The following is a 22,571-nucleotide window of genomic DNA, read 5'->3' on the forward strand; positions in this document are numbered from 1 at the left end:
AATAGTTTATTCACCATCGATGCCGATCATGCCGTCTCCATCCTTGTCAGCTTCGTTTAAGAATGCTTTGGTTTCTTTGTCGGTCAGGTCCCTGCCGTCTGAGGCAAATCCCTTCAGTACGAACCTATGGGCAACAGGGAGAGGGCAGAGAGACTTAAGAACAGACAGTACAACTACTAGGAATGCTCTGGTGCCTAAACAGTTAACCATGAGTGTTTGTGTGTGTATATAGGATGGGAATGCATGTCCATGTGGTCACTGGTCAGTCACCACGCACTGTATATTGTTTAATAAATCACGGAGTGTGTAGTCAGTCAAAGTGTTGGTGTGTTTCTCTGTCTGTGTCTTTCTCTGTGTGTGTCTCCCTGTGTGTGTCTCCCTGTGTGTGTGTGCGTCTCTTACTTGAGCTCCTCCTCCTCTATGAATCCGCTGGCGTCAGCGTCCAGCACCAGGAAGGCTTTTTTCACATCCTCAGCTGACTTGGCCTTCAGACCCACCATCTCAAAGAATTTCTTATGGTCAAAAGAGTCAGCCGCTGCACGGCATAACACACACACAGTTTAGTGAACACACACACACAGAGTACAAACACAAATGGAGGCAGACACACACACACACTTACATACAAACACACACAGACAGGCACGCATGCACGCAGACAGACAGGCACGCACAGATGCTTGCACACACACACAAAGGACAAAAAACAGCATGGGTGACTGCCTGGATACAACACTCCAGAGGTTAAACGTTAATGCCAAACAATCATTAAGAAATTACTATTTTTACACTATGATACAGCGTTTGTCTGAGTGTATGTGCGTGTGTGGATTCAGAGCATGTGTTGTGCCAGTGGACATATCAATTCTATAGGTTAGAGGACTGTGCGAACCCCAGGACTAGCTGGCATCCTCTGGCATATATCTTACACAATATCAGTTCTTACACTATCTGAATTATGTCAGATATGATGTGCTATTACAGTATCATAATTATGTAAAAATGTGTTGATCCCAAATGGCAACCTATTTGCTACATAGTGTACTACTTTTGACCAGGACACATGAGGTTCTGGTCAAAAAGGAGGGCACTATAGGGAAGAGGGTGCCTTTTGGGATGTATCAGATGTGTATTTTTGGAACCAAGGGGCTCCTCCTGTTAACACATTAGTAGAGAGAACACATATTCGCCACTAACGTTCAATACAAAAAGTGAATTATACCTTTACTAAGTATTATTAGCCATTTATTTGGCCTCTATTCAGTGTTTTCGTGTTTACACATTATGGGACCGTTTCCCATACACAGATTAAGCCTAGTCCTGCACAACAACATGAAAACTTTCAATGGAGAATCTTCATTGGGAGTGCTTCTTAGTCCTGAACTAGGTTTAATGTATGTCTGGGAAACTGTTCCTAAATGTGATGTAAGAAAATGAAATTGAGTAAAGGGTGTTTGGTCACCTGCGAATGCCTCTAGGGCTTTCTTGATGTCGGCAGCGTTGAGAATGCTGTTCATCGCCATCTCAGCAGCTGGAATGTCAGGAAAGAGGGGGGAATGGAAGGATGACAAGAAAAGGGGGGAACAAAGTTAAACATGAGAGCAAAGGGAACAGAGCGAGATATTGAGAGAACGAATTAGAAAGGAGGGAGAGGAGGGAAGAGGAGAAAATGGAGGAGGGGGTGGGTGATGCTCAGTTCTCCATTTAGTTTGTGTGTGTTTTTTGGGAGCGGGTTGAGGTTGGGGTTATTATAAGAGAAACGTGGCTGGTCTCCAGGCGTCTACTCAGCAGGGTTAGCGCCATAGGATCTGTGCCTTGTGCTGTGTCTGACATACCATAGAACAAGAACGAGAGCTGTGGAGCTAGGAGGCCATTGGACACACTACAGAGTTAGAGCTGTGTAGAGTAATAGTGCGGACAGGGGGCTCCTTATGTCTCACACTTTGAAAGACGAGCTGTGTCCAAACCTCTTGGCCCTGTGTGTCCAACCCTGTGTGCCATTGAAGCCAATTGCTTCTCACTTACACCCCCCTCAGCTCCCATCTGTCTCCCAAAAGAGGAGAGGAGGAGGAGAGGAAAGGAGGATTGAGAGTCATGGTGAGTGGTGTTGACTAAGGGGTTATTGGGGAATGGATTAGTAGGTTGAGGTGTGGTTGCCATGTGGTGGCCATCCTATGATATCGTGCGAGGGCAATTTTTAAGTCTATTTTTGGATTAGTTTATGTCTGTAATGGCCCCCGAGGGGTGGCCAAGTAGGGTGCTCTAAGATATTTCCCTAAGACACCGCTGCAGCAAAGGCTCATGGGATAAGTGAGCGAAAAGGCCCAGCTCGACAGCCTCTGGCTTGTTCAGGCGTTCCTATGGGGGAAATTACTAGGGAAAGAATGGGGGTTTGGGGTAAACGCCTAAAATAACGTCTGAGTTTATCACAGGCTTAGGAGATCTTATATGTTTTGTTCTATAAAATAATATCAGGTAGTTAAGATGACCTTTATGAATTATGAAGCCTTTCCCTTACAGAAAAACACCATTTCACATGTGAAATCATGTGAAAACGTGTTTTTGGAATACTTCACATTTGGAACACTTCACGTGAAATCATGTGTTTTTTTCCGTAATGGGGATGCCAGCAATCTGAATTTCCTGCTACACAACCAAATCTGTGGCCACAGATTAATAGGCAAGAATACAAGGTCAAAGGTACACATAAGGTACCTTCAGGGCCGGCTTAATGCAGGGGCTTACCCCAAAAATACAGAGTATATATTATATATATAATATTCTGCAACCGCCAACTCCAGGAGGATTCAGGAGCCAACTGTCAATGAGTGTAGATAGCCTGCTGCTGCCTGGTGCCACTCTGCTAATCGTTAGATCGGGGGAGGAGATACATGTGACTGGTCAATTTTGTGAGTCAGGGGCATGGCCCAAGCCCATAACGGACCCAAGAAGCAATTATTATTTATATCTCTTTTTTTATCCATCCACAGGAGCCCGTCCTCGATGTTCAAAATACACCAGAGAGCATCATTTTGACAGATTTCTTAAATCTGGCCCTGGGTACTGGTCAATATCTTTTAGGGTACATGTGCAGATAATCTAGTATAACGTACATTTTTTTCTGGGTACAATTACTACTGCACTTTTTTTTTTAAATGCTGGGTTAAAAGCAACCCATAGTGGACAGACACGTGTTGTGTTATTTTTGACCCAGCCAGTTGGGTCACTTAGGGACATTGAACTATGAACCATCAGGTCAGATCAGAATACTGGAGGCGTGGCGTTCAGTTCTTTTTGGCCACCTGTGAAAGTAAATGTCGTTCCGGTTCATCTGTTCTGCTGTATTGTCAACACATGTTAAGGTTGCACACTGACACTTTTTTGGGAACAACACTACCGTAATTAATTTTGGTGTGTCGTAACACGTTCCAAGCAATAAGTATGAACCTGGTGGCACTGCAGAAACATTGATGCACTCAACCAAGCGGTTGCAAGTTTAAATCCCCAAAACATGAATGTTAACTCATGTTTACTCATGTTTACATGTGTTTTTAGCGCAGGAGGCACTTCAGGTACTTACCAACCAAGCAGTTGTGAGTTCAAATCCCAAATTAGGTTGAGTTCCAAGTAATGCAGGGGACCATGACACAATGTTCTACAAAGGTTAATGGGAATGTCCTGGGAACTAGACAAAACCTGCAGGGGACCATGACTGTATAAATTAGCGGCAGGTAGCCTAGTGTTTAGAGCGTTGGACTAGTAACCAAAAGGTTGCAAGATCGAATCCCTGAGCTGACAAGGTAAAAATCTGTTGTTCAGCCCCTGAACGAGGCAGTTAACCCACTGTGCCTAGGCCGTCATTGACTTGTCTAGAAAAATATATATATATTTTTTATAAAAAAATTGAAGGCATGTCAATTATGCCGTTTAAAGTAAAATATTCTCAATGACATTTGACATCTGGGTTTTTACATGTTGTCACGTGTAGTTTCATGGTATCACATGTTGAAATTTGGCATTCACATGTTGTCATTTATTTCACATGACATCATGATTACATGTGACTATGTGATCACACGATAACACGTTTTCACATGTGATTACGTGAAATTCATGTGGTTTTTCTGTAAGTGTTATGTGGTTGTTTTGATTACATAAATGCTTCAAAGTTCACAAAAAGTGACATTAGCTGATGAAGATTAGCTCATAGAACAAAACGTATAAAATCTCCTAAGCCTGTGTTTACCACAGACCTTATTTTTGCAGTTCATCCAAAACCCCGTAAAAAAAACAGTAATTTCTCCATAGGCTTTGGCCAATGAGCCATGGTGGAGTTAGTGCCTACAAAAATATGCCATTACTATTGCTCTCTATAGGAGCCTACAAGATCCTATTTAGTAGTTAGCCTCTTTCCACAGTTTATCCTATGCGAATGCCTCAACAGTCAGCCTCATCTTAGTGAGATCTAGCACTTCCTTTCACCCAACATCTTTCTAACACTCCTAAGTTTGACTTACCCTTTGGCTCCAATGAAATATATAAATATGAAACCTTTATACTTTTTTCCTACGTGAGAGCCGGCTGTGCCCTTCTTCTCACCCAGAGGTGAGGGAAACCCAACCGTGCCTCAGGAGACTGACTCCTAGCCTTCATTACAACAGCTGCATGGTGTGTGTGTATGTCTGTGTGTGCATGCGTGTGTGTGTGTGAGTGTGTGTGAGTGTGCGTGTGTGTTTGGAAGAAGGGGTCTGGGGGTTCTGGGTCTGGGCAGGCCGGATGTGGGTGAGGAGATCGAGGTATCAAGGGAGAATGTACTAGCCTCTCAAGAAACTCGAGCCCCTTAAGTTAAGCCCCCTCGATCTCAGTTTACTATAGCATGTGTATGTTCGTACCCTTTGTAGTGTCAGTGTGTGAGTGAGGGTGTGTGTTTGTATGTACGAATGCGTGGCTTTGCTGATATGTCTGTGACGTGTGTGAACTTAGATTTGATCTGTGGTCATGTTTATGAGTTTGTGTGTGTGTGTGTGTGTGTGTGTGTGTGTGTGTGTGTGTGTGTGTGTGTGTGTGTGTGTGTGTGTGTGTGTGTGTGTGTGTGTGTGTGTGTGTGTGCTCACGCTCATGGGGCGGGGATGAGTTTGTGTGTGTGTGTGTGTGTGCTCGCGCTCATGGGGCGGGGATGAGTTTGTGTGTGTGTGTGTGTGTGTGTGTTTGTGTGCTCGCGCTCATGGGGCGGGGATGAGTTTGTGTGTGTGTTTATGTACATGCATATACATGTATGTACTGTACGTCTGTGCGCTGTTGGTGAGATAATGTTTTGCAACTTTGTGAGTCTGGATTCATATACCTTGTAGGGCTCTTACTTACAATTGATTTGACATTTAAATACCCACTATGTAAGTGAATCACAATGATTGAAACACAACAAATTGGGGACTGTGCTTGTTTTAGCATTCTGTACAGCAGAAACATTGGAGGATTTTGATTCAGAATGATTGCCAACTTGTAACTGAATAGTTGAAATTGTGTACAGAACAGCTCAACTGGGTGGCTACAACAAATGCTATTGATTCTGCAAGTCATTGATTTCATCATAAAAAGTGGAGTCAGTCTCTCTTGTCATGGTAACAATACCAATACCCAAAGAGCAGTGGTCCGAGCGGCACGGCCATAAAAACAACACCCAGATGGATTGTGGGGGATTATCTTTGGACATAACACCAAAGTCCATTATGTTATCTGACAGCGTGGTGCTGAAAATAACTGCTGAGCTGCCTACCTACTGTACCGCCACAGTACAACTGAACAATCAGACCTGGGTTCAAATACTTTAAAAACTACTTTATCTAAATTTGACTAGATCAATTTGACTGTAGCAATGGAACCATTAGAGCGGTCCCAGTGCAACCTTGCCCACCTGGCTATCCAGGTAGGGTAATGCAAAAAATATTTCATATAGTATCTGAACCCAGGTCTAGCTTCCAAATTACCCAGTTATAACCAATTCAATGATTGAGCAGCCACAATAATAGGCCTTGCGTAGTAGTAGGGACTCTCCTGGATGGCACACAAAGGTACCGCTATGACTCGCAGAATAATAATGCCATCTTATCTAATCAACTAATCACATCGTCTCATAAATCCATCTGGAACAATGGGACAATCAATCATCTATATACAAATGCCAAACATGTCAATAACTAAACCACGTCACGAGACATTTACATAAAACACAAACAGAGTAATATAGTATTATTAAATAAATAAAAATGTGTCAATCGCTTAAGCTATCCGTTAGCATTTAAAGCAACATCTGAAGTCTTGAGGTCATATTTCATCATGACACACAAACAACACATTGTATTCATAGCAAATGGCACCCTATCCCTTATATAGTGCGCTACTTTTGACCAGAGCTCTATTGGGCCTAGGCCAAAAGTAGTGTACTATAGGGAATAGGGTGCCATTTGGGATACATACAATTATTTGTCTCTGTTTAATTAACAGAGGCTATAGCCACTAAAACAGTTCACTGACTCCATGAATATGCATTAACATGGAGATATGAGCACATGAGTATCATGCAAATGCACGAATCATGCTCAACATAATCACATACAGAATGTTAATGAGGGAAGGTTATGGTCCCGAGAGGCATCTTTGTTAAAAAAATGTAATACTATTTCACAGTGTCAGCAATTTGCATCATACTTAGTTAATGTCCTCTATATAATTGTTGAAAGGTTTGATCGTTTGGTTCATATTCTCTATACAGTAGCCATTCCCATTACACAACTAACTAACACCATAAATTGCACCTGCTCATGCTATTTTCCAACACGTAACTACCTACATACTTAAACAAGATCTTACCCTTACAACTTTGCATATCACTTTTGTAATTTTTTTCCCCAAAGTAGCTGTTAGTAAGTGTACTGCAAAATTATTCTCTACTGGGGTGACCAATTTATGAAGCCTTTTCCATGGCATTACTAGGTCAATTCCATTTCAATTCAATCAATTCAGGAAGTAAACTGAAATCCCAATTTTCACTTCCTGAATTGGCTGAATTAAAATGGAATTGACCCCAACCCTGGTTGTTGAGCAAAGCACGCAGCCTTACCTGAGTTAAGGTGAGGAGTAGTATGGAGGAGATGGAGAAAGGGGCCAGAGAGATAGGGTGGAGGTCTGATAAAGAGACAAGGGTCCACTCCTTTCTTTTTTATACCCCTCCCCTCCGCCTATTTTAGGAGGGAAAGATGGAAACCCTATCGCTTCCCTTAACCACACTTAACTAATCAAAACCCTGCTATTAATAATCACCTGCTCAGTCTCCAGCACCCATTCCACCTGACACCTTTTTCTTTACTCTCTCTCTTTCTCGCCTTCCCTCCACGCATCTGGTTTTCTTACCTCATTTTCTCACACCTCCCACTCAGGGGGCTCTGTCCTTAGATCCTCTTTTGATATTTCTCTTTCTCACGAACTCTCTCTTTCTGTGTTTATATATATATATATATATCTTTCCTTCTCTCTGTCAATTTCTTAATCTCCTAAACTCCCCTTTTACTCCAATGTCCCCTGTCTCTCACACTTAACCATTCTCAAAGCAGAGATGGGTAGTAGTTCTGTTACATGTATTTGAAATACGTACAGTATTTGAATTACTTCTGAGTATTTCGTATGTTGTATTACACTGGTCTGAACTATAGTCCAATGTATTTTGTAACAAGATATTTTCAAAAGCTGCAATTTTCAAAATACAAAATTATTTTCTATACCATTTCCTTATAGAAGTTAAACATTTTGTGGCCCCCTTGCACCCTACATTGTTTTAAAAAAGTATGATGGCATTATGGTGTGATAAGACTATTTGCTAAATAAGCGTATACTGTAAATGTACAGTATATGTAAAAATGAACAATTGCAAGGCATGCTGAGTATTATTCTAATGAGCGCCGCCCCGAAACAAGGCCAATGACAATATCTTTATCCCCTTACACTGTGTATAAGACAGTAGTTTTGGAATTGTTAGTTAGATTACTTGTTAGATTACTTGTTGGTTATTACTGCATTGTCGGAACTAGAAGCACAAGCATTTCGCTACACTCGCATTAACATCTGCTAACCATGTGTATGTGACAAATCAAATTTGATTTGATTTGATTTGACCTAGTGTCCTTTGCAGTTGTTAATTTTCACATATACATTTACATAACATTTTGGTCATTTAGCAGACGCTCTTATCCAAAGTGTCAATGCATTCAACTAAGGTAGATAAACGACAGCATATGACAGTCACAGCAAGTAAGATGTTTCTGTAACCATTACTGAGAATGTTGTTTCTATTCAACAGTTTAGTACCAATGTAATTTTATACTTTATAATTCAAAAGACATGTATTTCAATGAACTACAATACTTTACAAAAGTATTTTATATTGTATTTTTGATACATTGGTCTTTAGGGTATTTTAAAGTTGTATTTTCTAATTGTAATTTCTTATTTATGCCCATCCCTATCTCAAAGTCTCTCTCATTTACCTTTCCTGCTCATGGGGGATTAAAACCATCAGCCAACTTCCTTAATCCATCCCTTTATATCCACCTCCATTATCTTATTCCTTTCTTTGTCTGTCCCTAATGAATCTATATATAGCAGACACAAGTCAAAGCAAAGCTGAAGGTAGATCCTGAACGTCCATGATCAGAACTGTGACATCTGATATCCGTGGGCTGCCTTATGCTCTGTGTTCATATGTGTTTGTCCCAAATGACACCCTATTTCCTATATGCAGGTGTAGCATCTTCATTTGACCACTGCTGTCGTAGCAAAATAATTATCCAGCAACAGGATTTGAACGTTGCTTGATCGTCGGTTAGGCTATTAGCTGGTCAAAATTAGGCTATATGAAAAGTGCAATACTGTTAATATAACCGTGTTTTAATGTGAATTCTCAGCAACAAAAGGGGGATCAAATTAAGATCCTATAGATGTACAGTGTAGTGTGGTCAAAAGTAGTGCACTATATAGGGGACAGGGTGTCATTTGGGACACAAGCTACATTATTTTGTTGGGAAAGAATCCAAACAGGCTCATCAATTAACCATAAAACATGGAGGCTTGGTGGGTTAGGTCACTCTGGCGCAGGCAAAGCCTGTCCAAAGCCTGTCATATATAGATATGTCTTACTGAATATGGCTGTACCAGTGGACTGCACACATCAGCTGTTTCCATGTCTGAGGTATTATTGAAGTGTGTGTGTTTGGGGGTTATTGTGTGTCTGTACTGTGTGTGTGTGTGTGTGTGTGTGTGTGTGTGTGTGTGTGTGTGTGTGTGTGTGTGTGTGTGTGTGTGTGTGTGTGTGTGTGTGTGTGTGTGTGTGTGTGTGTGTATGTGTGTGTGTGTGTGTGTGTGTGCGCATGCGTGTGTGTGTACTCATTGACCTTTGTAAAGGTGGGTTTGAAGGCAGAAATGGGGCCTGCGATGTGGGCTGCGGTGCTACTGTATTGTACTTAAAGAGAGCAATAAACAGGTTTACTATAGGATAGGATGGGGAGGCAATGGTGGTGGTTGTGGTGGTGGTGTGGGTCACTGAGTTCCCATGTATAAATGTACTGGGATGTACAGGGATGAGGAGGGATTTGCTGCTCTGTAGGGGACCTCAGTGACTGCTGCTATTTAACCTTATTACCATATCTCATTGGGACTGTTTTCTGGAGCAGATGCGGTACTTTTCTAAAAACCTGATAAAGTTTTGTTTCTGGAATGACATGCATTTCTCAAATTAGGTTAATCATGCAGTTTGATTCGCCGTTGAGTCATCGTGACATATTTCCAATCAATGAATTTGATATGGAACACCTCCCCATCTGTACATCTCTGCAATTTGCCACTCTATAATTTATCCCTCTTTTTCTCCTACCCCTTATTCCCTCTGGTACCACTCATGGGAATGTTATTCCCCCGTCCAATTCAAATACGCTCAAGCACTTTATCTTTTTAACTCTTTCTCTCCTCTCTTTCCTTTCAACATATCATCCCATCTGCCTTCTGTTCACCGCACGAAGAGGTATATAAAGCACCCTCCTTTTAAGGGGCCTCTTTCTTCCACTAAACTTGTGTGTTCTCCAGTCAAAAGTTCCTTGTCGGTTTCTTGACAGATTGTGTGTTTGTGTTGTTTATCCCCAACAAATAACACAAAGTACATCGACGGGGCTGTTGTGGAACAGGTCAAGAGCTAGTATCTCTGTTTTTTATTTGTAGTAAATGTGCAAAAATGTTTTAAAAAAAACTGTTTTTAGCTTTCTCATTATGGGGTATTGTGTGTAGATTGACGAGGATTTTTTATTTATTTAATCCATTTTAGAATGAGGCTTTAACGTAACAAAACGTGGAAAAAGAGAAAGGGCTGAATACTTTCCAGATGCACTGTATATGTACATATCTACCTCAATTACCTCGTACCCCTACACATCGACTCGGTACTGGTCCCCTGTGTATATAGCTAGGTTATCGTTACTCATTGTGTACTTATTCCTTGTGTTATTATTTTGTATATTTATTTATTCCCTGTGTTGTTATTTTTCAGAAATGTGCTACTATTTCTCTTTTTTTTATCTCTGTATTGTTGGGAAGGGCCCGTAAGGAAGCATTTAACTGTTAGTCTACACCTGTTGTTTACGAAGCATGTGACAAATAACATTTGATTTGATTTGAAACTGTAATGAGTTCAGTTGTAAGTCATTTCCAGTAAAGGTCTTTGAGTGTTTGATTTCAGTTCGTTTCGGTCTGTTTGTTGAACACACTGACATTTTCACACTAGGCCTACTCTGAAACAAAGTTATAATATGAAACAAAATGTCAAATATGGCAATAAAACTTTCCAAACCACGTATTTAATTTTTACGTTTCTGGTGGGCAACTGTCGTTCGAAGGCCTCCTCTTTTTAACATACTTCCTAGCGAGATCCAATTCCTGTGTCTGAAGAAAGCACAAATATGTTTACATATTTTCATGTTTCCCTGCCTGGAATAACAAATACAGAGTTATTCCAAGGAAGACAAAGTGAAAAGATAAAACTGAATACGTTTTAGAGGAAGCCGAATTCCAGGGAGAGAAAGAGAGCGGGGGGGGGGGGGGGGGGGCAAGCTTTGAAAAAGTCCTAAAAAAGCTCAGCTAAAACAGACAAAATCTCAGTCCCTTTGAAACTGACAGCTTTTGAAGAGGCAGAAGTCGGGGCTGTGCGGCTGGGCCAGGGTGAGATGAGAGGTAAGTGTGATCTCCAAATGTCATCTTTGCAGAACAGTGTGGGTCTGGATGAAAAGTTGGACGATATGAAGGCTTGAAACAGCCGCGGTTTACATAAATGCGTCAGCATTTTACTTTCAAACAAGGTTTGAAAAAAAAACTATATTTTTTTCTTCTTCATTTATGTACATTTTGTCGCCTGGTTTATTTACTGCATCATCAGTATCCAGTGAAACAGTGGGGAAGTCTGTTTCAGCAAACCACTGAAAGCAATGCATTGTTTACTTGTTTAGCTGTGCTGCGCCGAGCCTTGCCACCTGGCAGTAGGTGTGAGTATGTAGGGGCATTACTGTTGCCGTCTGTCTGGCCTGCTGTGGGACATCACATGATAGACCCATTACTGAATCATCGTCCTCCCTTCAACTATTACATTTCTCTGTTTCAGCATTTTCTCCAAAGGAGACACAGAGCGAAAATTGACACTTAGAGGGATGAAGGGAACACGGGATGAAGGGAACATGAAAGCTGTAAAGAAAGAGAGAAAGACCAAGGGTAGGAAATGGAGAGGCAATAGAATGAGATACTGTCCAAGGGGAGGTAGAGAGAGACAGAGAGAGGGAGAGAGGCAGAAAGAGAGAGACAACGAGAGATAGAGAGAGAGAAAGGACAAGATGGACAAGGACATCCATGGGTCCTGACAGAGGGAATGATAGGAGAATGAGAGCTGGACGGCCATGGGACAGAAATTAATGAGTTGTTTAATAAAGGAGCTACTGGGTCGTCCATCTGCAGGGATCCTCCCTTAGCCTTAACAAATGGGAGTCTGCATTTGAAACATTAAGACGGATGGGCCTCTTCTCTCTCGCCGTATGATCAGCCGTTCCGTTGCAATGACATAACGCTGTTTCGTGCCGCGAGCATCTTCTGATGCAAGAAAAGACAGGGCTGAGGAAGACACACCCAAAAGAGAATACCAAGAGATGCACAGATATAGTAAGAATGATGGGCCAGTCAGGAGGCTAGGAGAGAAATAGTGTGCAGAAGATACAGAGGAAAGAGACAGTAAGAAAGAGAAAGGAGAGGCAGGGAGAGAAAGAGGTCAAATAGAGTTTTGGTCAGATGTGGTAAAGGAAGGTTGCTCAATCTATAGGGAAAAACATAAGATGGACGACAGTGTCTTGTCGTCAACATCAAAGGACAACCATACAGTCAGGCTGAAAGTTAACTAGCCCAATCATCAACGATGGACACTGTAATGGAGGTGATTTGGTGAACTGCGCTCGCATGATTAGTAGCCTAACCTTTTCTTAGACCTGAAGACTTGTGTTAGCTCCTCAAATTAATGCCTACTCTTTAGCTTAGCATGCTAACAGACCCAGTTGGTCACACCAGTATAGACAACCAATGTGAATTTTGCCAACAAATCTGAACTAAATAATTTCAATAAATCTTGAAAGCCCCTTGTGATGACGGTGGCCGCAATAGAAAAGCTGAACCTCAACAGAGACGATGGGGTGGGTTATTCACACAGTGTACCCTAGTCCTATATGCAATGTTGGGGCGGCAGGGTAGCCTAGTGGTTAGAGCGTGCAAGTTCAAATTCCAGAGCTGACAAGGTACAAATCTGTTGTTCTGCCCCTGAACAGGCAGTTAACCCACTGTTCCCAGGCTGTCATTGAAAATAAGAATTTGTTCTTAACTGACTTGCCTAGTAAAATTTATTTTTTATTTATTTTAAATGTACTCCTTTTGACCAGGGTCCTATGGGCTCTGGTCAAAAGTAGTGAACCATAGAGGGAATAAGGTGCCACTTGGGACGCAGGCAGAGTATCAGAGCTGGTCTGTACTGGACTTGGCACAGGAAGGTGTGTAATCCCTTCAACAGGTGCCTTGGGACCAGAGAGACAGGCTTTGGGAGAATAGGAGGTTGTGAAGGGGAGATATGAGGAAAGAGGGAGAACACGGGGAAAGCGATACGAGGAGAGGGAAGAGAGGGAGAGTAGAAAGGTGTGGGGATTTGAGGAGGGAGGTCTAAGCGAAAGGAAGATGAAGAAATATGAGTTTGAGGAAGGAGAGCGAGTGAGCGAGAGGGAGGTGGGGGTGGGGGGTGGGGGGGCGTAGAGGGGTGAGGAGATTCCTCAGGAGCGTCTGTCGGCTTACAACTCAAGAGATAGGTGTTGAGTTGCACCCGGCGATGCTACAAATGTAATATGGGCAGACGCTGTATCCCTGGCAATGTCATCATAACTCATGTTGGAAGCTGGCAAGTTAGCTTAGCATTTGCAGAACAATGTGCGTGAATATGTAATCACAGTATGGGTAATGGATGGAAACAAAACAATTTTTCTAAAAGATTCATCCTTTCGCTTTTTGAATTATTATTAGTGTGTTGACTATCAAAGGCATATTTTTGTCATACATTTTCTAGCTCTCCTTGGGTTCTAATGTCAGTGTGTTCCTGTTTGTTTTAGGAACCATGTCGGCGGGTCAGTGATACCTTCTCTTCCTCTGTAGGCTAACCAACAAAATGACATTTAGAACTGTGTCACTTGAGAATCACACCACCAAGCAAGCGCAAAAATGCAAGCATGCATGTCAACACACACGCACAGACACACACACAGGCACAGACACACACACACCAAGATCGGTTTGACCTTGACATTGTAGGCTACGTGTGTCAGATGTGTGTAGTGTGAATGAACTGTGATAAGATTTTAAATAGTAGCTCTTCTATATATAGCGAGCACTACACCAGATCAAGGCCTGAAGCAGAGAGAGCACTAATGTTCATTCGACTTAAGAAGCAGTCAGGCATAAACTGCAGCTACAAATGGCCACATCACAGCATTAAAATATCTACTACAATGATCATTATTCCCCTAAATCTATACTGAACAAAAATATAAACGCAACATGCAACAATTTAAACAAATTTACTGTTAATGTTCATATAAGGAAATCAGTTTATTAGGCCCTAATCTGTGAATTTCACTTGACTGGCTAGGGGCGCAGCCATTGGTGGGCATGGGAGGGCAAAGCCCCACCCTCTTGGGAGCCAGGCTTCAATCAGAATAAGTTCTTCCTCACAAAAGGGCTTTATTACAGGCGGAAATACTCCTCAGTTTCATCAGCTGTCCGGGTGGCTGGTCTCAGACAAACCCGCAGGTGAAGAAGCCGGATGTGGAGTTCTGGCGTGGTTACACGGGGTATGCACTTGTGAGGCCGGTTGGATGAACTGCCAAAATCTCTAAAACGACATTGGAGGTGGCTTATGGTAGAGAAATTAACATTCAATTCTCTGGCAACAGCTCTGGTGGACATTCCTGCAGTCAGCATGCCAATTCCACGCTTTTTCAAAACTTGAGACATCTGTGGTATTGTGTGGTGTGACAAAACTGCACATTTTAGAATGGACTTTTATTCTCCCCAGCACACAGTGCAGCTGTGTAATGATCATGCTGTTTAATCAGATTCTTGATATGCCACACCTGTCAGGTGGATGGATTATCTTGGCAAAGGAGAAATGCTCACTCACAGGGATGTAAACAAATTTGTGCACAATATTTGTGAGAAATATGTTTTATGTGCGTACGGAAATGTCTTTACATGTTGTGTTTATATTTCTGTTCAGTACTAGTTACTGTTGAACAGATTTAAAAGACTGCTGCTGGTTTATGGCTCGTGTCCATTTAGAGCAGGGGTGGGCAATTCCAGTCCTCGGGGGTCTGATTGGTGTCATACTCTTTCTCCATCCCTAGCAAACACAGCTGATTAATCAAATTGCATTCTAAACTGAAGATCATGATTAGGTGATTATTGGAGTCAAGTGTGTTAGCTGGGGCTGGGGCAAAACTGTGACAACAATCAGGCCCCCAAGGACTGTAATTGCACACCCCTGATTTAGGGGGATATGCTATCTCTGTCTGTATTGCCAAATGTACTACATTATAAAAACATTCAAGAGACAGCAGCGCTCACAAAGACGGAACACACACCCCTGAAATTGAAACATCAACACCGACCGGCTGGCCTGGACATCCATTCAGTCAGGCAGGGGTGCATCCATTTAGGAGGGAGTGGAGTGTATTCACATATTAACAAATACAATAGGTTCTTGAAGGGCCCATTAACAAACCGCTGCCATTGACTCTACGCTCCTTGTTCTGCTCCGAGACCCAGCCGCATTGCAGTTAAAATGGAAGTCTGTTCACAGGTGAAGGATGCCTTTTAAGTTGCTTGGTTGGAAAGGCCTGTATTATTACACCACACAATCAATTAGCTGTTACATGGGCTAACGAGGGTGGTGTGTGTCTCTTTGTGTGTGCGCGTCTCTCTCTCTCTCTCTGTGTGTGTGTGTGTCTTTGTGTGTGCGTGTCTCTCTCTCTGTGTGTGTGTGTGTGTGTATAGGCAGTGTGTGGGAGTCAGGGGGTGGCCACCATAGAGCAATTAAGACAAGCTAATGCACCGTCACCCGTGCACATCGATCCACTATACTCTAATATCCCTCAGCAGTCCAAGTCATTAGAATGTGTCCAAAATGGCACTATATAGGGTGTACCCATTAGATTTATTACAGGCGATCCAATAGCCAACCGCACCATAGTGTAATTACCTAAAGAAGCATCAATCGTTTATGGATATTTTTTTAGTAGTGTATAGGTGGTGTTAGGTTTAAAAGTGTGTAGCAGATTTTGAAGTGGGGGGGGTCTTATTCAGATGCGCTCAGTGTAGAGAATGAGCTTAATGACAATAATTGTTGCCATTTCTCTCAGAAGAGATAGCAACATTCACAAAATATCAAATATCAACATTTTAAACTTACTAAAATGTTGGTTCATTTTATTCACACTTATTTGAGGGATTCCAGTCGACACAATTCCAACTTAATAGGTGACACACACACACACACACACACACACACACACACACACACACACACACACACACACACACACACACACAAGCCATTGTCTTCTAATTGGGGTGTCAGGGGATTTGTCTCATAGTCTTTGAACAACTCTCTTCAGAATCATTCATGATTTGTGTGAACAAACAGAAACAATTAATATTTTATCAAAAAGATAGAATAACCAACCCCTGCTGTTACATCTGAGAAAAGCCATAGAGGGATTGCTGGTTAAAAAAGATAACCTAATTTTGAAACTCACATAAAAGTTAATACTCCCAGCTTCAATTTAATAAAAAAAATAAAAAATAGAATAGTAGCTGACATCGCTCCAGTGACCTAATGTATCAGTCATGCATAGACACAAATCTGTGCGTAAAACAGGCGTGAGATCATTACCACGCAAAGTGTGAGATGTATCAATATAAACGTTCACTTGAGAGTGTGCGTAAATTGACATTCCGCGCCCCCGAGGAAACGAATTAGCAGAATAAAAAAATCCCCTAAAGATCTGTACCGCACTTCCGCATCTGAAGTGAAAGGTGACAGAACTAGAGCTGTGTTTGTCAGACCATGAAACATCCCGGAAACCGGTATTCGAACAAAAGCCTCTGTGGCTTCCGAACGGTTTGGCCGTACATGGAAAGATGACACTCTTACGAGCACATGACACTCTTACGAGCACGATGATGTTCTCCGCTTTCCTCTACGACTGTCACACGTGTCAGGAGACTGAAGTCGGTACAGCGGTATCTGCCAGCTTCTGTCTGTATCGTCCGAAACGTTTGGGCTACCTCCCCTTGACATTTTCACACGTACCAAAAAACATTTAAAAATTGTATTAAATATTAAATAAATAAAAAATACGTGTGATCATTCTACAGTGGTCCCTGCAGCATACGCTCAAACCTGTGTGATTAGAACGCTAATTTAGAACGTCCAGAGTCGATTGACGCAAACCAGCATTTGAGCTAGCCACATTGGTTTTTCACAGAAACATTTTTCAAAAGAACAGTTCTTACAAAGTTATGTCCTGAATGTGGCCAGTTTATTTTTGGATGCAATGTTCGGACATTCACAGAAGTAGCTACCACACACACACAATCACCCAAACCGGAAAATGTAGACTACATTAGTTCTAGCGCTAACAGGGAAGATTAAAGTAACACAAGTTGTCATATTTAAGAATTCAAGCGATCATATTTAGAGAATTCTGGGCTGACAGAAACCACAACATGAATTAGCTAATAGAAATTACTATTTATAATGAATCACATCACAGGTGAGCTCAACATTGATCGTAATGACTGAGTAAAACACTTTCTAGAAATCAAAAGTATTCCTACGATGGGTAGTTTGTGCGCTCCGCCATGTTTGTTTTTTCACGTCAACCAAAGATAATAAGAGAAGATGAGTTTGATCTGTTTGCAGTATGCCTGTTGAAGGGGGTGTGTCGTCTACGATCATTCACTTCCCTTCATTCACTTCCGGAAGTTTATGCGAAAGATGAGTGAACCATTCCTTCACCCCATTTTAACATCTTTGGTCTGATAGAATTCATTATATAATGTCAACCAACATGGCGCCCCACATAGCTGGCAAATAGCTTAGCATTAGCTTATTAGCGTACAGAACAACCTTCAAAAAAGTGAATTGCTTTGCCACATTTTTTGCAGTATTACTTTAGTGCCTTGTTGCAAACAGGATGTGTGTGTTGTATTCTATACAGACTTCCTTCTTTTTACTCTGTCAATAAGGTTAGTATTGTCTAGTAACTACAATGTTATTGATCCATCCTCAGTTTTCTTCTTTCACAGCCATTAAACTCTGTGACTGTTTTAAAGTCGCGATTGGCCTCATGGTGAAATCCCAGAGCAGTTTCCTTCCTCTCCGGCAACTGAGTTAGGATCTTTGTAGTGACTGGGTGTATTGATACACCATCCAAAGTGAAATTAATAATTTCACCGTGCTCAAAGGGATATTCCACATCTGCTTTTAAAAAAATGTTTACCCATCTACCAATTGGAAAACGGTCTTTGTGGTTGAATCTGTGTTTGAAATTCACTACTGGGCTAATAGATAATTGTATGTGTGGGGTACAGAGTTGAGGTGGTCATCCTGTCTGGGTTGGTGCCCCCCCTTGGGTTGTGCCATGGCGGAAATCTTTGTGGGCTATACTCAGCCTTGTCTCAGGATGGTAAGTTGGTGGTTGAAGATGTCCCTCTAGTGGTGTGGGGGCTGTGCTTTGGCAAAGTGGGTGGGGTTATATCCTTCCTGTTTGGCCCTGTCCGGGGGTGTCCTCGGATGGGGCCACAGTGTCTCCTGACCCCTCCTGTCTCAGCCTCCAGTATTTATGCTGCAGTAGTTTATGTAGTTTATGTGCTAGGGTCAGTTTGTTATATCTGGAGTACTTCTCCTGTCCTATTCGGTGTCCTGTGTGAATCTAAGTGTGCGTTCTCTAATTCTCTCCTTCTCTCTTTCTTTCTCTCTCTCGGAGGAACTGAGCCCTAGGACCATGCCCCAGGACTACCTGACATGATGACTCCTTGCTGTCCCCAGTTCACCTGGCCGTGCTGCTGCTCCAGTTTCAACTGTTCTGCCTTATTATTATTCGACCATGCTGGTCATTTATGAACATTTTAACATCTTGGCCATGTTCTGTTATAATCTCCACCCAGCACAGCCAGAAGAGGACTGGCCACCCCACATAGCCTGGTTCCTCCTCTAGGTTTCTTCCTAGGTTTTGGCCTTTCTAGGGAGTTTTTCCTAGCCACCGTGCTTCTACACCTGCATTGCTTGCTGTTTGGGGTTTTAGGCTGGGTTTCTGTACAGCACTTTGAGATATCAGCTGATGGAGGAAGGGCTATATAAATAAATTTGATTTGATTTGATTTGAGGTAGTATTAAAAAGTATTACTATTATTACTATTATTGCACACAGAGTGAGTCCATGCAACTTATAATGTGGCTTGTTAATCAAATGTTCACTCCTGAACTTATTTAGGCTTGCCATAACAAAGGGGTTGAATACTCAAGACGTTTCAGCTTTTCATTTTGAATTAATTAGTCAAAATTCTGAAAAACATAATTCCACTTCATGGGGTATTGTGCGTAAAAAACAACTATATTTAATCCATTTTAAAATCAGGCTGTAACACAACAAAATGTGGAAATAGTCAAGGGGTGTTAATACTTTCTGAAGGCACTGTATTTTGCCATAAAAGTTGTCCAAAGTTGGTAGAATCTCAATGAAAATGATTCACAGCTGTAATGTCTGCCAGAGGTGCTTTCCGCAAGTTTTAGCTCAGGGGAGTGGAGACTTATCAAATTAGGACACTGTCTTTTTTTGTGAAACATTTTCAATAACTTTCTTTCAATTGAAAATGTGGATTAGGTTGTGTAGATTTGTGGGACAAAATCAAATTGAACTCCGTTGTAGATGTAATATGTATGTAATACAGTGGGGCAAAAAAGTATTTAGTCAGCCACCAATTGTGCAAGTTCTCCCACTTAAAAAGATGAGAGAGGCCTGTAATTTTCATCATAGGTACACTTCAACTATGACAGACAAAATTAGAAAAAAAATCCAGAAAATCACATTGTAGGATTTTTAATGGATTTATTTGCAAATTATGGTGGAAAATAAGTATTTGGTCACCTACAAACAAGCAAGATTTCTGGCTCTCACAGACCTGTAACTTCTTCTGTAAGAGGCTCCTCTGTCCTCCACTCGTTACCTGTATTAATGGCACCTGTTTGAACTTGTTATCAGTATAAAAGACACCTGTCCACAACCTCAAACAGTCACACTCCAAACTCCACTATGGCCAAGACCAAAGAGCTGTCAAAGGACACCAGAAACACAATTGTAGACCTGCACCAGGCTGGGAAGACTGAATCTGCAATAGGTAAGCAGCTTGGTTTGAAGAAATCAACTGTGGGAGGAATTATTCGGAAATTGAAGACATACAAGACCACTGATAATCTCCCTCGATCTGGGGCTCCACGCAAGATCTCACCCGTGGGGTCAAAATGATCACAAGAACGGTGAGCAAAAATTCCAGAACCACACAGGGGGACCTAGTGAATGACCTGCAGAGAGCTGGGACCAAAGTAACAAAGCCTACCATCAGTAACACACTACGCCGCCAGGGACTCAGATCCTGCAGTGCCAGACGTGTCCCCCTGCTAAAGCCAGTACATGTCCAGGCCCGTCTGAAGTTTGCTAGAGAGCATTTGGATGATCCAGAAGAAGATTGGGAGAATGTCATATGGTCAGATGAAACCAAAATATAACTTTTTGGTAAAAACTCAACTCGTCGTGTTTGGAGGACAAAGAATGCTGAGTTGCATCCAAAGAACACCATACCTACTGTGAAGCATGGGGGTGGAAACATCATGCTTTGGGGCTGTTTTTCTGCAAAGGGACCAGGACGATTGATCCGTGTAAAGGAAAGAATGAATGGGGCCATGTATCGTGAGATTTTGAGTGAAAACCTCCTTCCATCAGCAAGGGCATTGAAGATGAAACGTGGCTGGGTCTTTCAGCATGACAATGATCCCAAACACACCGCCCGGGCAACGAAGGAGTGGCTTCGTAAGAAGCATTTCAAGGTCCTGGAGTGGCCTAGCTAGTCTCCAGATCTCAACCCCATAGAAAATCTTTGGAGGGAGTTGAAAGTCTGTGTTGCCCAGCAACAGCCCCAAAACATCACTGCTCTAGAGGAGATCTGCATGGAGGAATGGGCCAAAATACCAGCAACAGTGTGTGAAAACCTTGTGAAGACTTACAGAAAATGTTTGACCTCTGTCATTGCCAACAAAGGGTATATAACAAAGTATTGAGATAAACTTTTGTTATTGACCAAATACTTATTTTCCACCATCATTTGCAAATACATTCATTAAAAATCCTACAATGTGATTTTCTAGATTTATTTTCTCATTTTGTCTGTCATAGTTGAAGTGTACCTATGATGAAAATTACAGGCCTCTCTCATCTTTTTAAGTGGGAGAACTTGCACAATTGGTGGCTGACTAAATACTTTTTTGCCCCACTGTATTTGCCATAGCTAAAGCAACTTGAATTGTCCTAATGGTCCCCTCTTAGTACTTAAATGTTTTACTGGTCAAGCCACAACTGAGCGACCCAAATAAAACCTTTTGGTCGTACTCAACTTCAACCTATATTTCAGTTTGTTTTTCATCGCTTTTTTTAGGTTGTGCCATTGTATTTCATGGTATGGTGTTGTATATTCCTTGCAGGCTTTAATGGGGTGATTTTGACCATATACAGTGCATTCGGAAACTATTCTGACCTTTTAACTTTTTCCACATTAATGTTTTTTTTTTTACTTCATCAATTTACACACATTACCCCCATAATGACAAAGAGAAGAAAATGGTTTTTAGAACATTTTAGAAATGTATAAATATTATTATTATTTTTTTATTAAAAAAAATATCTATATATTTACACATTTACCTAAGTATTCAAACCCTTTACTCAGTACTTTGGCAGCAATTCGTGGGTATGAAGATACAAGCTTGACACACCTTTATTTGAGGAGTTTCTTCCATTCTTCTCTCCAGATCCTCTCAAGCTCTGTCAGGCTGGTTGGGGATCATCGCTGCACAGATATTTTCAAGTCTCCGGAGATGTACTCCTGTGCTGTCTTGGCTGTGTGCTTAGCGTCACTGTCCTGTTGGAAGGTGAACCTTCGCCCCAGTCTGAGGCCCTGAGTGCTCTGGAGCAGGTTTTCATCAAGAATCTCTCTGTACTTTGCTCCGTTCATCTTTCCCTCGATCCTGACTACTCTCCCAGTCCCTGCCGCTGAAAAAGATCCCCATAGCATGATGCTGCCACCACCATGCTTCACCGTAGGGATGGTGCCAGGTTACCTCCAGACGTGATGCTTGGCATTCAGGCCAAAGAGTTCAATCTTGGTTTCATCAGACCAGATAATCTTGTTTCTCATGGTCTGAGAGTCTTTAGGTGCCTTTTGGCAAACTCCAAGCGGGCTGTCATGTGCCTTTTACTTAGGTGTGGCTTCCACCTGGCCACTCTACCATAAAGGCCTGATTGGTGGAGTGCTGCAGATATGGTTGTCTTTCTGGAAGGTTCTCCCATCTCCATAAAGGAACTCTGGAGCTCTGTCAGAGTGACCATCGTGTTCTTGGTCACCTCCCTGACGAAGGCCTTCCCCCCGATTGCTCAGTTTGGCCGGGCGGTCAGCTCTAGAAAGAGTCTTGGTGGTTTCAAACTTCTTCCATTTAAGAATGATGGAGGCCACTGTGTTCTTGGCCACTGAGGCTACTGTGTTCTTCAATGCGGAAGACATTTTTTTGGTACCCTTCCCCAGATCTGTGCCTCGACACAATCCTGTCTCGGAGCTCTACGGATAATTCCTTCGAC

The 22,571-nt window shown here is 42.0% G+C and overlaps 1 protein-coding gene across 2 annotated transcripts in view; it reads right to left on the bottom strand.

Annotated features, from left to right (window-relative positions):
- The window catches only part of LOC115104010 (parvalbumin-7), a 38,704-nt gene that overhangs the window by 729 nt on the left and 15,404 nt on the right, over nt 1-22,571 (bottom strand). The window contains exons 1-4 of one of the 2 annotated variants that reach the window (XM_029625134.2): nt 7,121-7,227; nt 1,463-1,531; nt 403-535; nt 15-124 (exon numbers count right to left, since the gene is read on the bottom strand). In XM_029625134.2, the coding sequence (XP_029480994.1) occupies nt 15-124; nt 403-535; nt 1,463-1,523 (304 nt within the window). In that variant the 5' untranslated portion in view covers nt 1,524-1,531; nt 7,121-7,227. Of the gene's footprint in view, nt 1-14; nt 125-402; nt 536-1,462; nt 1,532-7,120; nt 7,228-22,571 lie in introns of those variants that run through there. The other variant, XM_029625136.2, reaches the window with a different exon arrangement.

This window comes from Oncorhynchus nerka, linkage group LG21 (genome assembly GCF_034236695.1).
Source record: "Oncorhynchus nerka isolate Pitt River linkage group LG21, Oner_Uvic_2.0, whole genome shotgun sequence".
In the NCBI taxonomy this organism is placed as follows: Eukaryota; Metazoa; Chordata; class Actinopteri; order Salmoniformes; family Salmonidae; genus Oncorhynchus; species Oncorhynchus nerka.